The sequence below is a fragment of the Dromiciops gliroides genome, chromosome 1, assembly GCF_019393635.1.
Source record: "Dromiciops gliroides isolate mDroGli1 chromosome 1, mDroGli1.pri, whole genome shotgun sequence".
Taxonomy (NCBI): Eukaryota; Metazoa; Chordata; class Mammalia; order Microbiotheria; family Microbiotheriidae; genus Dromiciops; species Dromiciops gliroides.
Genome location: NC_057861.1, coordinates 267,727,399 through 267,745,638, shown reverse-complemented (window position 1 = coordinate 267,745,638; position 18,240 = coordinate 267,727,399). Strand labels below are relative to the sequence as shown.

Here is an 18,240-nt window from a genome sequence, read left to right as displayed (position 1 = left end):
TGCCCCAATATTGCAGCGAGCCACTTAGCTAGCACTCCCCAATTAAAAATTGGTCCCCACAATTTTAAAATGAGAACATAAGCCATCTGTAGTGAGAATACATTTGTTGTCTTGATAAAACTGACTCCATTTTGTTGTAAGCCTCCATTTTCTGACAAGTCATATAATAACTTATAACAAGTTATAATAAGGAGTTGAACTTTATAGCTTGGTAGTAATATATCCCCCAAAATTGGTAAACAGCTAATAATGATGTCTGCATGTACTAAAATTTGTAAACAGTTACTAATGATATGTCTTCTCCAGATTTGATAAACATGTTCCCTTGATTTGGTAAGCAACTAATAAATTCTTGCTAATGATTTTAGCTTTGGTTGATAGTTTCTATTCATCTAAGTGGGGGTAATCAATCACCAATCTGAATTTGGTTGTGAAAAAAATTTAATTAATAGCTATTTAATCTGGAAAAATTTATAATTGTGCGCTATATGAAAAATTATAACTATATGAAAAACCATGAGTTTAGAAAAATTATAATTGGGCCGTAAGTCCCTTCGTGGTCACCATTCAAATGTAAAAATATTTTGAATGACTAGCCTAATTTGGGACTAATCTATCTGGAGGACTAATCTGGGGACTTTTGACTAACTGGCTATCTGACTGTTATTAATTTAATATGGGCCGTTTATAAAGTTCCTCCACACTGCTCCCAAATTGATAAACAAAATATTAAGAAGCCTCTTAACTAAATAATCAAAGCAGAGTTTATTTATAAGAACAATTTAAAATTAAGAATACAGGGAAATAAAATGTACAACCTGACTGCATTCCAGTGTGTCTCTTTCCACTTGCTGCACCTAGAACTTTTTTAATACAATAAGGACCTTGGCCGCCTCTTGCCTTAGGGTATTGTTCCACTTTCACTGCTCAGCTACTTTCTGCTAACTTCGCCTGTACCCTGTGCTGACCGCTTCTGTGCTCTCCGCTGCCTCCTGTTCTGCCTGTCTGTCTGCTCAGTCAGTCTGCCCTCTGCCACCTTTGCTGCCCCTCTCCTTCTCGTTCTTCTGATCTTGTCAGCCTCCCTTAATCTTGTCCTTCCGTTTCCAGTCCCTGTCTCTTAGTGCTCCAGCCTTTCTGCTCTCTTAATCTCGTCAGCCCCCTTAATCTTGTCTGCCGGCCTCCCTGCCATCTAACTCCCAGGTCTATATATATCTTACTTCTCTCCACTCAAATCTTGGGGCTTTTTGTGCCCCCACAGACGGCAAGCTAATCTGCCAGCCAGGGCTGCAGCTGGGGGGACGGGGACACTCAAGTGTCTTATACATACCATACCCAGGGCTCCAAGGGCCCCTGCCCACTGCTGCCGTCTGGGACCTCGGCACAGGCTACGCCAGAGCCCAGCCTAGACGAGCCCAGGATCTCCTGGATAGATCCCCTCAGTGGGGAGGGAGTTGGGCCTCCCTCCCCCAGCTGTCTGACCTGGCATCTTGTACAGCCCACGGGGCTTTTTGGCTCAGCTGAAGCAGAGGGGGTGGGGCACCAGCAACTCCCACACAGAAGAGACCCTGAGAGCCTAAGGCTTTCTAATCTCAGCCCAAAGGTAGGCTCCCCAAATAAAAATAAATTTCCACAGTTGTAACCAGCTAACACCCATATCTAGAAGTATAAAAGAAGAAGGGAGCCAGAAATGTGCTCTCCCTTTAATAGATAGATGAATCTAGGCCTTTCTCTCTCTCTTCACCAAATTCTTATTCTCCTTAATAAATGCTTAAAAGTCTTACTCTTGCTAGAATTTTAGCCTCCTTACATCAATAACATAGTGTTCAATAAACCTGAAAATACAAATTACTTAGGAAAGAACTCCCTATTTGATAAAAACTATTGGGAAAACTAGAAAGAATTTTGGCAGAAATTAGGCTTATACCAACACCTTATGTCATATCCACAAAACATTCTAAATGGTATGTAACTTTATATTAACAATTAGTATGGGGGCAGCTAGATGGTGCAGTGGATAGAGCACCGGCCCTGGAGTCAGGAGGACCTGAGTTCAACTGTGGCCTCAGACACTAGACACTTTCTGGCTGTGTGACCCTGGGTAGGTCACTTAACCCCAATGGCCTCGCAAAAAACAAACAAACAAACAAACAAAAAAACCCCAAACAAACAATTAGTATGGAAAAATTAGAAGAGAGGCCAATCATATACCTCTCAGTTCTGTAAGTAGCATGTGTATTTTTAAACAAACAAGCAATTCCAAAAGATAAAATACATCATTCTGATTATTGTGAGAAAATAATTACTAACAATGGATTTCTTTGGGGGGACCCAGGGACCCAGTTTTAGTTGGGTTTCTATCCTCCCTCACCCCCCCTCCCCTTTCAGAAGGTTCAATTCTTAGAAGGAAGTTTTATTCCTGTTCAGGGAAAACAATAGAAATGGAGTATAGACTCTGACTAGCTCAGCGAACTGATGGGATTAAGCCAAACCTGTCTGGATTTTGACTTTGCCCCTCAGGGGGTCTCTCCCATTAGGCCTTAAGGTCATGTACAACTCATTTTAATATGAACTACCCTCAAGTTGTATCAACCAATGGAATTGAATGATGCTAGCCAATTAGCTTTGATCAGTGTCCTAAGGGACAGGATAGACTGGTAAGACATATGCTTTCTCTCTTAGAGAAATATGACACAGGGGCTTTTCTCTTGTTTGTGTTAAATGCCATGCAGTCAATATTCTTCTAGTATTTAATATTAATTAATAATAAATGATTACTGCCAAAATGGGTATAATAGCCATTATTATATAAAGTCATTAATTTATAAGTAGCAAATAATTTAGACAACCCAGCCTAGTTCATCCAACTGCATGCTATAATCTATAATTTTATTTCCCAGGAATCCAACAAGAGTCCTTCTTAACAGGCTTCCTCTGATGATGCTTTTGTATTGACCAATTATGTTTATAATCAAGAATGAGGTAACAAATCTATGAAGTGCTCTCCCAAAGGAAATTTTGATTTTAAAAGTAGCTTCAAAACTTCCCTTGTAGGTCACTATCCATCTTCTAGAAAGGGGTTCTTAACCTGGGGTACCATTAACTTTTTTTTAATACAATACTTTATTTCAATATAATTGGTTTCCTTTGTAATAGTATGATTTTATCTTATACATTTAAAAACATTATTTCGAGAAGGGGTCCCTAGGTTTCACTAAAATGCCGAGGGGGTCCAAGACATTTAAAAAAAAAGTTAAGGAGGGAGAGAGAGAATGTTGCCGGGGAAATTATAAATATGAATATAATTCTGCAAATATGAATAAAAATTCGGTAACGCAGCAGTTGTGACTATAAACAGTATATATTGTTTAAAACCAAAGCATCTTTCTCGGAAAGCTCTGAGCTTTAGTAGGCAGGGGACAGAGACCGAGGCCACGAGGGTCTGCCACCTGAAAACCAGGGATCTCTTCCTAACTCGGGATCCCCAGATGACTCAGAAAGAAAACAAGACCAGGACCGTGCCCTCGGCTCGACTGAGGTGATGTCCCCCGCCCCCTCCAGGGTAAGAGGGGCCGGCCTCGCGCCGTCGCTGCCTCACACGCGCGCACAGAAGGGCGCTTCAGCGGCCTCGCCCGGGAGGGTCCCTCCTACAGGAGCCAAGAAATGGTGCTAGAGATAGCGCGCGTGCGCGTGCGGGCTGCGAGGGCGGGGCGTGAGCCTGCGCGACCGGAGGCGTCCGGGGAGGGAGGGGGGAGGGAATTACAAGCACCACCTTCTTCTCCCTCCCCGGCTCCGCACGCCCGCCGAGGGAGGGCGGCTTGCGGCATCTCCCTCTGCTCGGCTCCCGGCGTTCTCGAGGTCTTCGAGGGGGCCCCAAGCCCAGAGGACCATGGCTTTCATCCGCAAGAAGCAGCGGGAGCAGCAGCTACAGCTCTACTCCAAGGAGCGGTGAGTGACCTTCTGGGGCCGAGAGTGCAAGGGGCCGGAGGCCGGGGCCGGGGACCGAGGAGGAGGGCCCGGTGTGACCAGTCTGCGGGGCTACCGGCACGCGGCCCCGGAACCCGGAAGAGAGGCGGGGGTGGGGGAGGACTTGCTCTCTGGCCGCCCCCTCCCTGAGGACCGTCCTTCTTCCCCCCCATCCCAGCCCTGCAGGCCTAGCCTGGGGGGCGGGGTGGGGGACCTCTTTTCTCTAAGGTCTGAGAGAGGAGCTGCCGCGCACCCGCCCCCCAAACCTAAGGGGCCGCCCCTCGCCCCAGATGTCTTCCTGGCCTTTCCTCCCCCCACGCTAGAATGAATGGTTCAGTGCACACGGGGATGAAAAGTGTCCGCCTGCGAGCAGGTCAAAGTTTGGAGGGTGATTTTCTGAAAATTTGGAGACATTTGCTTCTCAGTTCCAAGCTGCCTGCCCTCCGGGGCAGTGCCCTTCAGCACCTGCCCTGGAGGAGGGCCGGCTGTGTGTGTGTGGGGGGGTGCGCAGCAGGGGGCCAGGGGCCTCAGGTAATTGGGTCGTCCTATCTCCGAGTCTCCCCGGTTAACCACAAGCAGGCCGCTTTAAATGCTGGAGGGAGGTGATAGGATCCTAGATTTAGAAGTTTTCTTATCCGGTACCTTCGTTTTAGAACTGATACCCTCAGAGGTGAAGTGATTTGCCCCCGGATCAGAGAGGAATAAATGGAATTGGAAGCCCCAAATCTCTGACTCCGAATCTAGCTCTCATGCAAGTCAAGTCAACAAGGATATATTACTGGCTACTGTGTGTCAGGCATTGTCCTGAGTGTTTGGGAATAACATGAAAGGCAAAAAAGCAGGGGGGGGGGGGGGAGTCTTCTTGAGGAACTCAGTCTAATAGGAAGATAACATGGAAACAGATGCGTGCCAACATGATAATCGATCCAGGATAAATTGGAGATATTCCCAGAGGTAAGGCATCCACATCAGGAAAGGACTGGGACAGGTATTTGGCAGAAGGGTGGAACATTAGCTGAAACTTGAAGGAAACTAACAAATGAAGAAGGCTAAATTACTTAGGAAAAAAGTTCCAAGTTTTGGGGTATGGCCTGGAGTAAGGAGATGGGGTATTCTGTGTTCAAAAGACAGTATGGTTAGATGAAGAATACATTGGGGGAACTAAAGGGTAAGAAGACTGAAAAAGTAGGAAAGGTCCAAGTTGTAGGGCTTCAAAAACCAAGCAGGATCCTGGTGCTAATTGGAGTTGATTGAATTGCATTGTGACATTGTCTAATCTACACTTAATGATAATCAGTTGATAGCTGAGTGGAGGGTGGACTGGAGTGGGGAGAGATTTGAGGAAGTGAAACTGACTAGCAGGTTATTGCAGTGGTTCTGGTGTGAGTTGATGAGAGGGGACTGTACCAAGGTGGTGCCAGTGTGAGAGGAGAAAACAAGTATACATGAGAAATCTTGTGAAGGTAGAATTTACAGGACATGGCAAATGATTGGCTATGGGGTAAGGGGTGTGATGAGAGATGATATCTAGCTGGAGCCTAGGATTGTGACTGGGAGAGTGATGACACCCTCAGTAGCAATAGGGAAGTTAGGAAGAGGGGAGGGTTTGAGGGGAAAATGAATTCGTCTGGAGGTTTTAGACATGTTGAGTTTAGGCAGTTGCAAAGAAAGCAGGAGAAAGATGCAAGACTGAAGGTCAGGAGAAAGGTTAGGGTTGGATAAATAGATCTGAGAGTCATCTGCATAGAGATGATACTTGAATCCATGGGAGCTGCTGATGAGATCACCAAACAAAATAGTCTAGAAGGAGAAGAGAAAAGGACTCAGGACACAATCTTAGGGAACCTCTAGTGTTAGTGGATATGATCCCAATGAAGATCCAGCAATGAGATTGGGAAGGAGCAGAGTGATGGGTAGGAGAGCCAGTAGAGAGCAGTGTCCCAAAAACCTAGAGAGAAGAGGGTGATCCACGCTATTAGAGGCTTGACAGGTCAAGTGTGAGTGAGAAAAACTTCCACACTATAATGCTTCCTTTCCAGCTTGGAGAAAGGAGAGATTTGGTGGTGAAGGTGAGGTTAGTATTTGGGAGGACTTCACAGACATAGTCCTTTGCACTAGACCTTAAGATACAGTATTTGGGGGAATAAGGATAGGATTTTTAGGATATTTTGGGAGCAAAGAAGTGGAGGTGAGAAACCTCAGAATGTGTTCAGGGTATGGTGTGTAGTGGACTTTGATCCAAGTAAAAGGAGTACTGTGACATAGACAGGAAGGGTGGTTTGAGGCCAGGTGTGGAAACCCTTTAGATACCAAGATAAATATCATGAGGTCCTAGATTTAATGACTAAAGAAGAACCATTTACTTAAGCACATATGCCAGGTGCAGGGGATACAAACAGAGAAGCAAGGCAGTCTCCGCTTCCAGGAGCTCACCTTCTAACTAGGTAAGACAATGAACACAAAAAGGTTCAGCTGCAGGATTCGTTTTCAGTGCCTGGTGGTTTACAGGTGCTGTTAGCTGAAAGGGGCCAGAGGCTTGTAATCCCAGCTCTTTCAATTTACTGATGAAGAAACTGAGGCTCAGTGATTTGCCCAGATTCACACAGGGGTTTGGATCTTCTTTGGTAGGTAGTGGGGAGTCCTTTAAGAGTTTTGAGCAGCCATGTGATAGGATCAAAACTGTGGCCACATAGAGAAAGATACGTTAGAGAAATAAGAAAGTAGGCAGGAAGATCTGTCAGGAAGTTATTACAGTAGTCTCAGAAGAGATGAGGGCTGGAAGTAGGGTGAGAGTGGAGGGAAGAGATATCCTAAAAGGAGAGTTGAAAAGACTGGGGGTTAAAGGAGAAAAAGGAATCACAGATGAAGGGTTCCCCTCCTCCCCGGCCCCCCTTTTTCAGAAACAGATGGAATTTATGCATTGGGACATGTTTTGGGTAAAGATTATGATTTCTGTTTGGACACCTAGGTGGCAGAGGCAGTTGGAAATGCAGTTTGGGAGCCCAGGAGGGTAGTTTGGGTTGAAGGTCTGTATCTAGACGGCATCTGCATAGAAGAGAGTTGAAACTGTAGAAAATGAGATCCCCAAGGAAGACAGTAGAAGAGTAAAAAAAAATAACTGGCATTTATTGTAATAATAATTTTAATAATTATAATTGGCTTTTGGTTTAAAGTTTGTGGTGGGGTTTTTTTTTTGTTTGGTTTTAGTTTGGTTTACATATATTATTGAATTTGAGAAGAGAAAGGGGTTAAAGATAGAAAGCCTTGTGGAATAACCTTACATTAAGGAGTTGGGAAGAGGACACAGAGACCAGGAGAAGAAATCAGAGAAGTAGGGAAATAACCAGAAGTGTATAATGTCTTGGCAGACAAATGAAGCATTAGGATCAAGGGCACGTTTGCCCCCAACCCCCACCTCCATATTGTAGAGACCCAAGTGTAGAACCAGTAGAGCTGAGCAGGGGGTTTTGACTTTCTGTGTGCGTCATGGACCCCTCAGGCAGGCTGGTAAAGTCCTTCTCAGGTTGTTTTTAAATGTGTAAAATAAAATACATAGGATTACCAAGGAATCCACTTTTAAACAAGTTCTTGTACTCCGGGTTAAGAACTACTGAAATAAAGGTAGACCAAAGATGGAAGAGAGGAAAAGGGAGTGATGCTGAATTAAGGGCCCAGAAGGAGAGGTTTGCTCTCGAAAGGAAGAAGACAACTTTTAGACAGAAGGGAAGGTGGCAGTAATGAAGTGTAGAAAGGACATTGGAGCTGAGTTTGAATCCTAACAGTTATCTTTTACCTTGGATAAGTCACTTAGCCTCTTAGTCTTAATTTCCTCATGTGTAGAATGATATCACAGTGTTCTGGCTTATAGGGTTATTGGGGGGAAAGCACTTTATATATTTCAAATCCTGAATAAAAGAAAGAATTAGCAATATGTAGAACTTTTTGGGGGGGCAGGGCACTGAGGGTTAAGTGACTTGCCCAGGGTCACACAGCTAGTAAGTGTCACGTGTCTGAGGCCAGATTTGAACTCAAGTCCTCCTGAATCCAGGGCCAGTGCTTTATCCACTGTTCACCTAGCTGCCCCAGTATATGAGGGATGGAGGAGGGGAGTTGAGGGATCTTATACCAAATTACCTCAGTAAAATAGAAGTGGTTACACCATTTGAGAGTGAGGTTGGGAGTTGGAAATTTTTAGGGAACTAGAAAAGACCTAGAGGAATAGCTATAGGAAATCTTAGTAGGAGGTAATTATTGAGGATCAGTGAAACTCCTAGGTGAGGCTAAATAGCATTAGATTATATTTACTACCCTGTACCCTTGTTTTTGTTTGTTTGTATGTTTGTTTTCTCCTTCTTATTCTTCCAAGGTAAAACACAAGGCTAAAGATGCCATTTCTTTGTGTTTGGGAAATGGGCAGAAAGACAGAAAGTTCCTTAGAGAAAAGAGTAAAATTACAGATTATATGGACTACCTCAAGCATGTCATAGGAGCCTGGGATCATAAATGTCTTTCTCCAGCAGTATCAGCTTAAGCCAAAATTGAATTGAACAACTCAGCAAAACATTTACATGTAAAGTCAGTGTACTAGGTGCTGGGAACACAGAAGAAAAAAAAAACAGTAATTAGTTCTTGTCCTTAAATTGTTTGTGATCTACACTATGTCCTCAGAATTTCACTTTTGAGCACTTTGCTGCTGGGTTTGCTTGGAGAATTCTAGTCCATGACATTTTTTTTACCTGTCCTTTCTCTGAATTCTATGAGTTCTCTTTCTGAAACCTAATAATAATGATAACTGACATACTTATCAAATGAGATCCTTGTATGTAAAGTATTTTCCTCTGGTGTGTGGGACTAGTTGTGTTATCTCTGTTCTATAGGTGAAGAAACTGAGGCTCTGAGACAGTAAACAGTCTTGCCCATGCTCACATAGCTAGTTAGTGATCAAAGTGTATTTGACTCCAAGTCCATTTCTTAGACTTGTCATTATCAATGCTTTTTGGGGAGCATTTGATACATTAAAAGTGTTGTGTGACTGTGCAGCCATTAATTCTGACTGACAACCTAACATCCTTGTCAGGTGTCACTTTAGTGCTCATCAGGGATGCTACAGTATGTAGGCAGAGGTTCAAATGACCTGCCTGAGTCATACAGCCATGTAGGAACAAAGCCAAAGTGTTATGTCTCAGTTTTGGACCCTAATCCATAAGCTTCATTTACTGATTCCTTCAATTCTCAATAAAAATGTTTTGTTGTTATTGTTTTTAGTTCTGTGCTAGACTCATTTTGACTTAACTCCTTTGAAAAAAATAACTTTTTGTCCAAATAGGGGTATTTCTCATGTGTGTGTTTTTCTGTGGTGAGAGAAACCTATACAGGTTTTGTTTCTTAATATTAGTGATTAGTGTCATCAGTCTTGGGAAGGGTAACAGGAAACATGAGAGAGATCATTTTACAAGATGATGCTCTTCTTGTGAGTACCAAGTTAGTCTCTTGGCTGCTGTTGGCTAATCACATGCCTTTCTCTGATCAAGGGAGGCCAACAAAGCTGCATTATGTATGTGAAAGAAAAGAATAATCATAAAAGTTTTCAGAATACAGTGTGGCATCTGTGCTCAATGCAGAGCTCTTGAAGCTTTTACCGATTCCTTTTTCCTTTTTCTTTCTAGGCACTATTGAGTGTCTTTTTGGCTTTGGCAGATTAAGCGCTAGAATTTCACCTACCAGATTATAAGGAATTTCCCCTCTCTGTGATAAGATGTATGAGTGAAGCTCATATTGATATGGATATTAATGACATTAAAATTAAAGTTTCATTACCATTTTTTTTTAAATCAAATAAGATTTAAAAATTTTTTTAGGTAATTAGGCTTTATTAACCATAGAAAGGTTCAGTCTTTAAATGTCCTATTGTCTCTAGGTGGAGGGGATGGAGAAGAAAAGCTTTGTTTCATAAGTGCTCTTTCTGCTGGGGAATTTCTTAATTTCAGTTGGAATTTGATTGCTTCCTATTAGGAAAGGGCTTGACTAGACTTACATATTCCCTGTTCACTAGCTGATACTTGGTGTCAAAGAAGTGAATATTAAAATTTGCCTTGTAGAACTTTAAACTAATTTACGATAATTTTTAATGATCTGACTTGGTTCTCTTACAACTTTGATAATAATAGCACATTTATGTCACACTTCATAGTTTGTAAAACTTTTTTGACATGCAGAGCATTACTTCCCTTGTTGCCACAGTAGAAATAATAGAAATTAAGTCGCATGATATTTTAACATTTGAAATTATTTTATTCACAATAACCATGTGAACATAGTACAAATATTATTTCCACTTTACAGGTTAAGAGATTGAAGCCTAGAGAGATAAAGTGATTTGCCCAAGATCGCACAGTGTTGGAGCCAGGGCTGCCCCAATGTTTCTTTCTTGCTATATGACTGATGTAACTCCTTTTCTAGTTATGTATGTCTATAATACCACATCTTAATGGCATTTAAAATGTTTTATATACATTTATTTAAATATGAAATAATTTAACATGCTGATTAGGTCCACCATGTATCTTTCTTTTTATTATTCTTTGGATTACTTATTATGTTGGTTGTTTGGAGCTTCTGCATGCTATTATTACCAACCATATACAATTACCAGGAGAAGATTGGTGTTAGATGGACTTTTATGGGCTTTGAAGTATTTACAAGTAATCTATAGTTTCCCAGATGCATTCTAGCCTGATTACTCAGTTCTGGACCTAGCTTATTGTTCATTTTCATTGTCATCTGAGAAATACTTGATGGATTAACTCTCTGTAGTACCTGTCCAATTGCATGTTGTAATCCAGGCAGTATCTGATTTTTTTGAAAGTCCACTTTATTTGTCCTTCATGGACAGCCAGGCTAATTTCTGTAGTACTTCTGTGGAGGTTATATAACATTCTGGGGCTCAGTGTAATTGATGGTCATTTGCAAATAGGAATGTGAGGTGAACCACACCGTCTATAGGGAAACATGTCATTTTCCATGACACTGATAAATGCTTTAGGAGGATGGTTGTCTCCCTGCTTTACACTTCCCTATCAGGTTCTTCGCCTGGATCATTGAACAAAGTTAACTTCCTAGTCACATCTCTTGTAGTTTTATATACTCATGCAGCCATTAATCAGTTAGACCTTCTTCACATCTTACCTGGACTATTTCAGTAGCAATCTAGTTGGTCTCCTTTTCCATGATCTCTTCCTGTTCCAATCCATTATCCACATAGCTGCCAAATTGATAGTCCTAAAGCACATGGAACTCACCTGCTAAGAAAGCTTTACTGGCTCCCTGTTGCTACCAGGAAAAAACACAAACTCTCTGGCATTTAAAGCCTTTTGCCATCTGGCTTCAGCCTCTTTCCAGACTGATTTCATATTACTTCCCCTTATGCACACTACTTTCCATTCAAATGGGCCTACTTGCTGCTTCCCATACATTCCCCATACATATGCTCTTTATCTCCTATTCCCATGCCTTTGCACAGGCTGTCTCCCATGCCTGGAGTGTTCTCCCTTACTTCTCTTCATTCAGTCCCTAGCACCATCAAGACAGCTCAAGTACCCTTTGAATTTGCTTCCTCTCCTCCAATTATTTTATATTTGGTTAGTATGTATTTGGTATGTAATTATCTGTGTACATGTTTCTCTCCTGTAGGATTTAAGCTCTTTGAGGGCCGGGACTACGTTTTTGTTTTTATGCTGTAGCAGTTAGCACAGTGCCTAGCCTAGTCCCTAGTAGTGGCTATATGCTTATTGAGTCGAGTTTTTCAATAGCCAGTAGAGTGTGCTTTCTTTAGATGTACCAGCAATTTAGATGTGAGAATAGCTTAATACCTTGCTTACCTTTGTGCAGTTCTTCCACCTTACCATCACAGGGTCTGCATGACTTGTTATACATTCCCTATATGTGAAGGTGAGTTAAACCATAAATATTTTAATTAGTCATTCTCATATTAATGTGAAGTTCTGGTGCAGTGGTTGAGTTCCAGTATTGCTTCTTACAGCTCTCACCACTTATTTTTGGAAATACATCAGGCAGCTAGATGTTACAGTGGATAGAAGTAGACCTGGAGTTAAGACCTGAGTTCAAGTGGGGACTCAGACACTTAGTAGCTGTGAGACCTTGGACAAGTCACTTAACCTTGGTTTCCTCAACTCTAAACTGGGTATAATAACTGGGCTTAGCTTGAAGAGTTGTTATGAGGATCAAATAAGATATTTGTAAAGCATTAGCATAATGCCTGGCACACAGGTGCCATATAAATGCTTATTCTTTTCTCCTTTGTGCTTCTAGGTTTCCTCATTTGTAAAATGGGGATGACAGCATTTATGTTTCTTACCTCACATGGTTGTTATGAGGATGCAAAGGGATAATAATGTATGTGAAAGAAGCTCTATGTAAACCTCAAATCTAACTAAACACCAACTGGTTTGAAAAGCCAAGAGCACCCTACGCTGGCATTGTGGTTCTTATACGATTGAGTTTGTGCTTCCATATTTAGAGCCATTGCCACCCCTTACCTGAAATTCCTGATGATCTTCAAGTCTTTCAGTCTTCCAAAGGGCCTTCTGACAGGCAGCATTCAAATGCTGACTTAATAAATGCAGCCTCGTATTTATGATTCAGCTTAAAGAGGCTCATAATAGCAATAGCTTGCAGATGTGATAAAGCACGTGAGGCCTTTTTTGAATGCTACCCAAAGTGTCATCTGACTGAGAATGTAGGAGTCTGAGTGCCCTGAGGGTCCTGGCTGTAGGAATCATGTCTCACACACCTGGACTGTAATTGTCACTGAAGTTTTAGTTGGAAATTTTTGATTTTGCATATGTATTGTAGTGTTTTAAAAAAGGATTTGCAACATCAAATGGCAAAGAAGGGGAAAATGGGATAGGAAACATTAGGCTTTGTGTTTATAGGTTTGGAAGGATTTAAAAGTTAGGAAAACATTGTTATGCATACCTACATTAAATCTGAAATCACCCAAGGAGAATTGATATTTTAGGTGGTTTCTCCACTATTTTGTTGTTGGAGGATTGGTGAACTGAAGAATTAAAAAAAATATTTAGGGGTTTGTGTGTAGCAGGGTATCAGTCTTTTTTTTAAACAGTCTAAATTGTGAAATTAAGTATCAAGGTGGCATAGCAAAAAGAATGTTGGAGTAGTGTGAGAAACAAATCGTGAGAAATCCCATTTCAAAATTTCTGGGACTCAGTGTTGGAGAAATATCAAAGGCCTTTATTTATACATTCGAGCACGAAGGGCCAGCTCCCTAATGGAAATGGCCAGCGATCCTGGGACTGGGGACCCTTTTATCTCTTAACAGGCTGGCTCCACCCTTCTTCCTCAGTTACAGTCTTCAGCCAAGACACTGGCAACAAATGCTAGCCAATTGGAATGCAGTCAAAGGGGCAGCCCTCTAAACTCCACCTTTCTTCCTCAGTTAAAATCTTCCAGCCAAGACACTGGCCCGAAATGCTAGGCAATGGGAATACAGTATAGCCAAAGGGGCAGCCCTCTAAACTCCCCGACGACGTGACCAGCCCTGGGTCTCTCTCATCCTGTGATCCTAATTGCTGGGGAGGGAGAGGAAAGGAGCCATTAGTAAGTACCCTTCTCCCAGTTGAAATTCACCTTCCAGACATTCCCCAGACAAATTCAATCAGCTTTTGAGGGGGGCCCATATTTTTCTCACTAGTTGGATTTAGAGAGATCTGAGTTCAAATCCTCCTGCCTTAGATACTTAGTTACCACCAGACCTTGGCCAACTCACTTAATAATTATGATAATAACTAACATTTGTGTAGTAGTTCCTTATCCTTAGTTTCCTATAAAATGGGCATAATATTAGACCTTAGTCTTCCAGGCTTTCCCAGAGATAATGTTTGTATGGCACTTAGCAAATCTTTAATTATATAAATGCCAGCTATTAATAATCTAAAGCGTTATTTAGATAAGCCAAAGCCTAAATGAACCATGCACGGTTGGGTGTAGTTCTCAGGGTGTGTGCATCTCCCTGAGGAGGCAGCATAGGCTGATGAAACCATGGTATCAAATATTGGGTTTAAGAGAATCAGGGAGTGGCTCCAGAATAAATTCAGTATCTTACTTCAACTATCAGATTTTCATGGGAGTATTTTAGGAAAACTCTAAAGATAGGCCTCTATAGCCTAATCAAATGGAAAAAAAATAAACCAATTATGTAGATAATATATGGATATTGTTAACCTGAAAATTAAGGAAACAATCAATATAGGAGAAATAAGGTCTTTAATAGGGGCGGAGGAGCTATAACTCAGGGTATCACAAAGCAAGAATTCTATGAATACCCAAAGATGGGAACTGAGGACAGGGTTTATGTAGGGTAACAGAACAAAGGGAAAAATGAGACTGACCTTGAGTTAAGTATAGAATCTACTTAACTCTAAAAAGAAACTACTTAATGTAAATGGATCCTTTTACATATTAACCTAAACTTCTAGGAATAAAGTGGGGAATCTTTGTGAGGGGATGTTTATTTGGGGGAGATCCATAAGACAATCCAGAGTCTGGAATTGACATAGATTGGTTAGCCCCAGGCAATTCTTTGGTTTGGGAATGAGGTAAGTTCTCAGTAAATTGTGGTTATCAATACAATGCAGCAATACATACTGTAGATTTGGAATTGCCTTGTCTGTCTCCCTTATCAAATTCATAAATCTTCTGGTTCCAACTCTTACATAAAGTACATGGCATTGGGTACCTTTGTACCCATGTACAAAGGACTAAATTTTAGGAAAACTTTTCTGTTGCATCTTGCTTTTTCCATGATAAATAGTACCTCTCTGATTTTATTTTCCTTATATGTATAAAGTAAAAAGTTATCCATATGTCATGGGGGAAATAGGTGGTAGGAGTCCTTAGGTATTCCTCTGTAAAGAATTAGACTAGCACATATTCTGATTAAGGATAAAAGAACAATTTTATTCAGGACAAGGGGACCTGGCCAGCAGGAGAGTTTAGAACTTTTGCCTCCCCCAACCAGATTAAGAACAACAATTTTATAGAGGTTTGGTGGGGTGATCACCTATAAATGGAAAGTCCCTTATTGGGGATGGGGTGGGAAAGGCTTGAATGAGGAGTGGTGGTCCTGACTCCTAGAGTTATCTCATTAGGTGTGTCTGTCCTTTAGTTTTGCTTCTCAAAGAGAAAACTATTGAATTATCCCAGACTCATATCACATATTCCATTTCCCCCTTCTTTTTCCATACAAATTACCACAGGGAAATAAAGACATCCATTCAGGATTTTTTTTCCTTAATGTTGGATTTCTTCAAGACAGTAAAATTATAACTATTCAAAATTATGTTGAGCATACTTGATAAAATTTAAATGACAAATGCCCTGTTTCATTTCTTTCTTTTTTTTTTTAATGGGGGGGTGGCAATGAGGGTTAAGTGACTTACCCAGGGTCACACAGCTAATGTCAAGTGTCTGAGGCCAGATTTGAATTCAGGTCCTCCTGAATCCAGGGCCAGTGCTTTATCCACTGCGCCACCTAGCTGCCCCCAGTTTCATTTCTTTTTTAACAAAGGCAAATATGATTTTAGAAAAGCTGGAAAGAATTACATTTGTGGTGCACTTTTAGGCTTTAAGTGCTTTCTTCCTGAAGGAGGAGGCTAGAAGGGTTAACAGATAACCTAAGACTTGATCAATAGTAGCCAGAAGGATTAACAGAGAAATTAAGACCTGAATAACCAGAGGGTTACTATCAGACAACACTATCAGTGGAAGCCTAAGGAGACAGTAACCAGGGACCATTAACCATTAATAGCCATTTTAATATTCCTAGATGATAGGAAACAGTAACTGCATCTAGAAACAAGATATTAAAGAGTTATCATAAACAGAGAAACCCCCTAGCTCTGACAGATTTAAGCATGTCTTTATGAACCTGTGTAGAGAAGGCCAAATGTGTCCTTAGGTTTACCTTCTGATGTTTAGACCCCCAAAACACACCCCTAGTGAGAAAGGTACCTGCCTTGGAGGACTTCTTAGGACCCTGAAGTCCAAATTAGGATATGAACCTCCTTAAGGAGGAGATTGAGATAACCGACTTTTCTCACTATAAATATAACCATTTTCAACTCCCTATTATTACTCCTTTGGGTGATTCTCCCTGTGGCCACCAGTCTTTTAATAAAACTAGTGAAACTGAGTCTTGTTATTCTTTGGGATGCCTCATGATCAATTTGATTAATTAAAATTTATCCCTATGTCACTCCCACCACAGACAATGCAGGTAGTTTTCTCCTTTATTTTACAGATGAGAAATTTGAGGTTCAGAGAGATTGAGTGACTTGTCTATAATGTCAGAGCTGAGATATGAACCCTGGTAACCTGACTTCCAAATTCAGCACTCCATCCTCTACACCAGGGCTTCTTAAACTTTTTTCACTCACAAATCTTTTTTTGTCCGAGAAATTTTTACGTGACCCCGGGTATATAGGTATATAACATAACCTTTTAGGGTTGCCAAAGTTTTCATAACCCTTACATTCAGTTACGGGATACCGTGTGGGGTAGTAACCCACAGCTAGGTTCTACACTACCTTATTCTTACAAATGTTGTTTTCTTGGACATTTGTTTTTCTGGGAGTTAATGATGAGGATATTACAAAAAGGATTTATTTTCTATCCCTACAGTAATACAATATATTTGAGGAGATCTTGAAATGCTGTGTTCCAAAGGCACAAGAGATCATCTTAGTACCAAGACTAACTTAACTCTGCAACATGGGAGTATATTCCTACCAGGAAACAGAAGGAACTTAATGGAAGAAAACTTTTCAGCATTTCTGATGAAAATGTATACTATAATGTTACTGTCTCTGTACTAATTTTCCAGATGTAGACTGTCTCATATACCTAATACTTACTCCCCCTAGCTTCCAAAATTGGGAGGAAGTAAGGAAGGGGGATGGAAGAAAGAGATGGCCATTTTACTTCTGGCCAAGCAGGTTGCCTAAAGGTAAGACAGACCACCCAACTTTTTTCTTCACAATATAGCAAAAATCTGAAATTTATACCAGAAAGAATAATGATCAAGAAATCTAATGAGAAACTACATTGAATGATTTTTTTTCCTCCTCTAAACTGCACAACAATTCTGCCAGAAGACCACAGGCAATAGGAAAGGGGGCTGGCTGCAAATCCAGCACCAGTTCAGACAGACAGGCTTACAGCCTTTCAGAGAGACTGGAGAAGAACCAAAAAATATGTTATCAAAGTTTTGTATCTATAGGTAGCAAGAAAAGAAAACCCTCTCAGACAGTCACAAGGAGGTAAGAACGCTTTAGACTGGGCACCATGGAAACTCTGGTGTAGCAATGATGAGAGCACTGTGGCAGCTTTCACACTGGGACCACCCTGGTTCAGGGACTCTGAGATCTCTAGTTGTTTGTCTTGAGATGCCATAGAAAGCCCTGAAGATCCAGTGCTTTGAACTTTAAAGATCCAGGAGAACCTAACTCTAGGAGGTCTTCATAGATGCCAGGGTCTTCAAAACCAAGGAGAGCCAACTTCCCCACACAGAATGGTAGTAGAGAGTGGAGCCTGGCCCTGGCACAAAGCTCCAAATAAGGAACTAAAATTTCAGCTTATAATAAGCATGTCAAAGAAAACATAGTCTGCATAAAAATTATTGTAGATATAGAGTCTCTCCAAAAGAAGGAGCAGGTAACTCTGAATCAACCACAAGCACAGAATCAAAGAGGAAAAAATAGATTTTCCACAGGACCACATAAATATCTAGAAGAAATGAAGTAAGAGATAGAAATTAAATTAAAAACTGGAGGAAAGAAAATTAGAATAAAAAGCTTAAAAGAGAAAGTAGTAAACATTACTCAAGTTGCCAAGTCTTTGAAAACTAAGACCACATGGAAATCAATTACTCCATGAGGCAGCAAAATATTAGAGCACAATCAAAAGAACAAATAGAAAAATGTAAGATATTTGACATAAAAAACTACTTGATGGGGGGGAGCAGAGCCAAGATGGCAGAGGAAAGATAGCTCTCAGCGCTCCCAACACAATCACACCAAAACCCTCAAATAATGCCATGAGACAATTCCTGGAGCAGCAGAACCCACAAAAGAATGGAGTGAGAAGAGTGAGTTCATTTTCCAACCAAGGACAGCTTAAAGGGTGCAGGGCAGGTCTGTTGTACTGTGGTGACAGTGGAGCCCAGTCCCACAGCCTCGATGA

General features: G+C 41.2%; 1 protein-coding gene across 2 annotated transcripts in view; it reads left to right on the top strand.

Annotated features, from left to right (window-relative positions):
- Positions 1–3,751: 3,751 nt before the first annotated feature.
- Positions 3,752–18,240, top strand: part of NSMAF (neutral sphingomyelinase activation associated factor) — a 75,412-nt gene continuing 60,923 nt past the window's right edge. For both annotated transcript variants that reach the window (XM_043972900.1, XM_043972893.1), the window contains exon 1: positions 3,752–3,945. In XM_043972900.1, the coding sequence (XP_043828835.1) occupies positions 3,887–3,945 (59 nt within the window). In that variant the 5' untranslated portion in view covers positions 3,752–3,886. The remainder of the gene's footprint in view (positions 3,946–18,240) is intronic.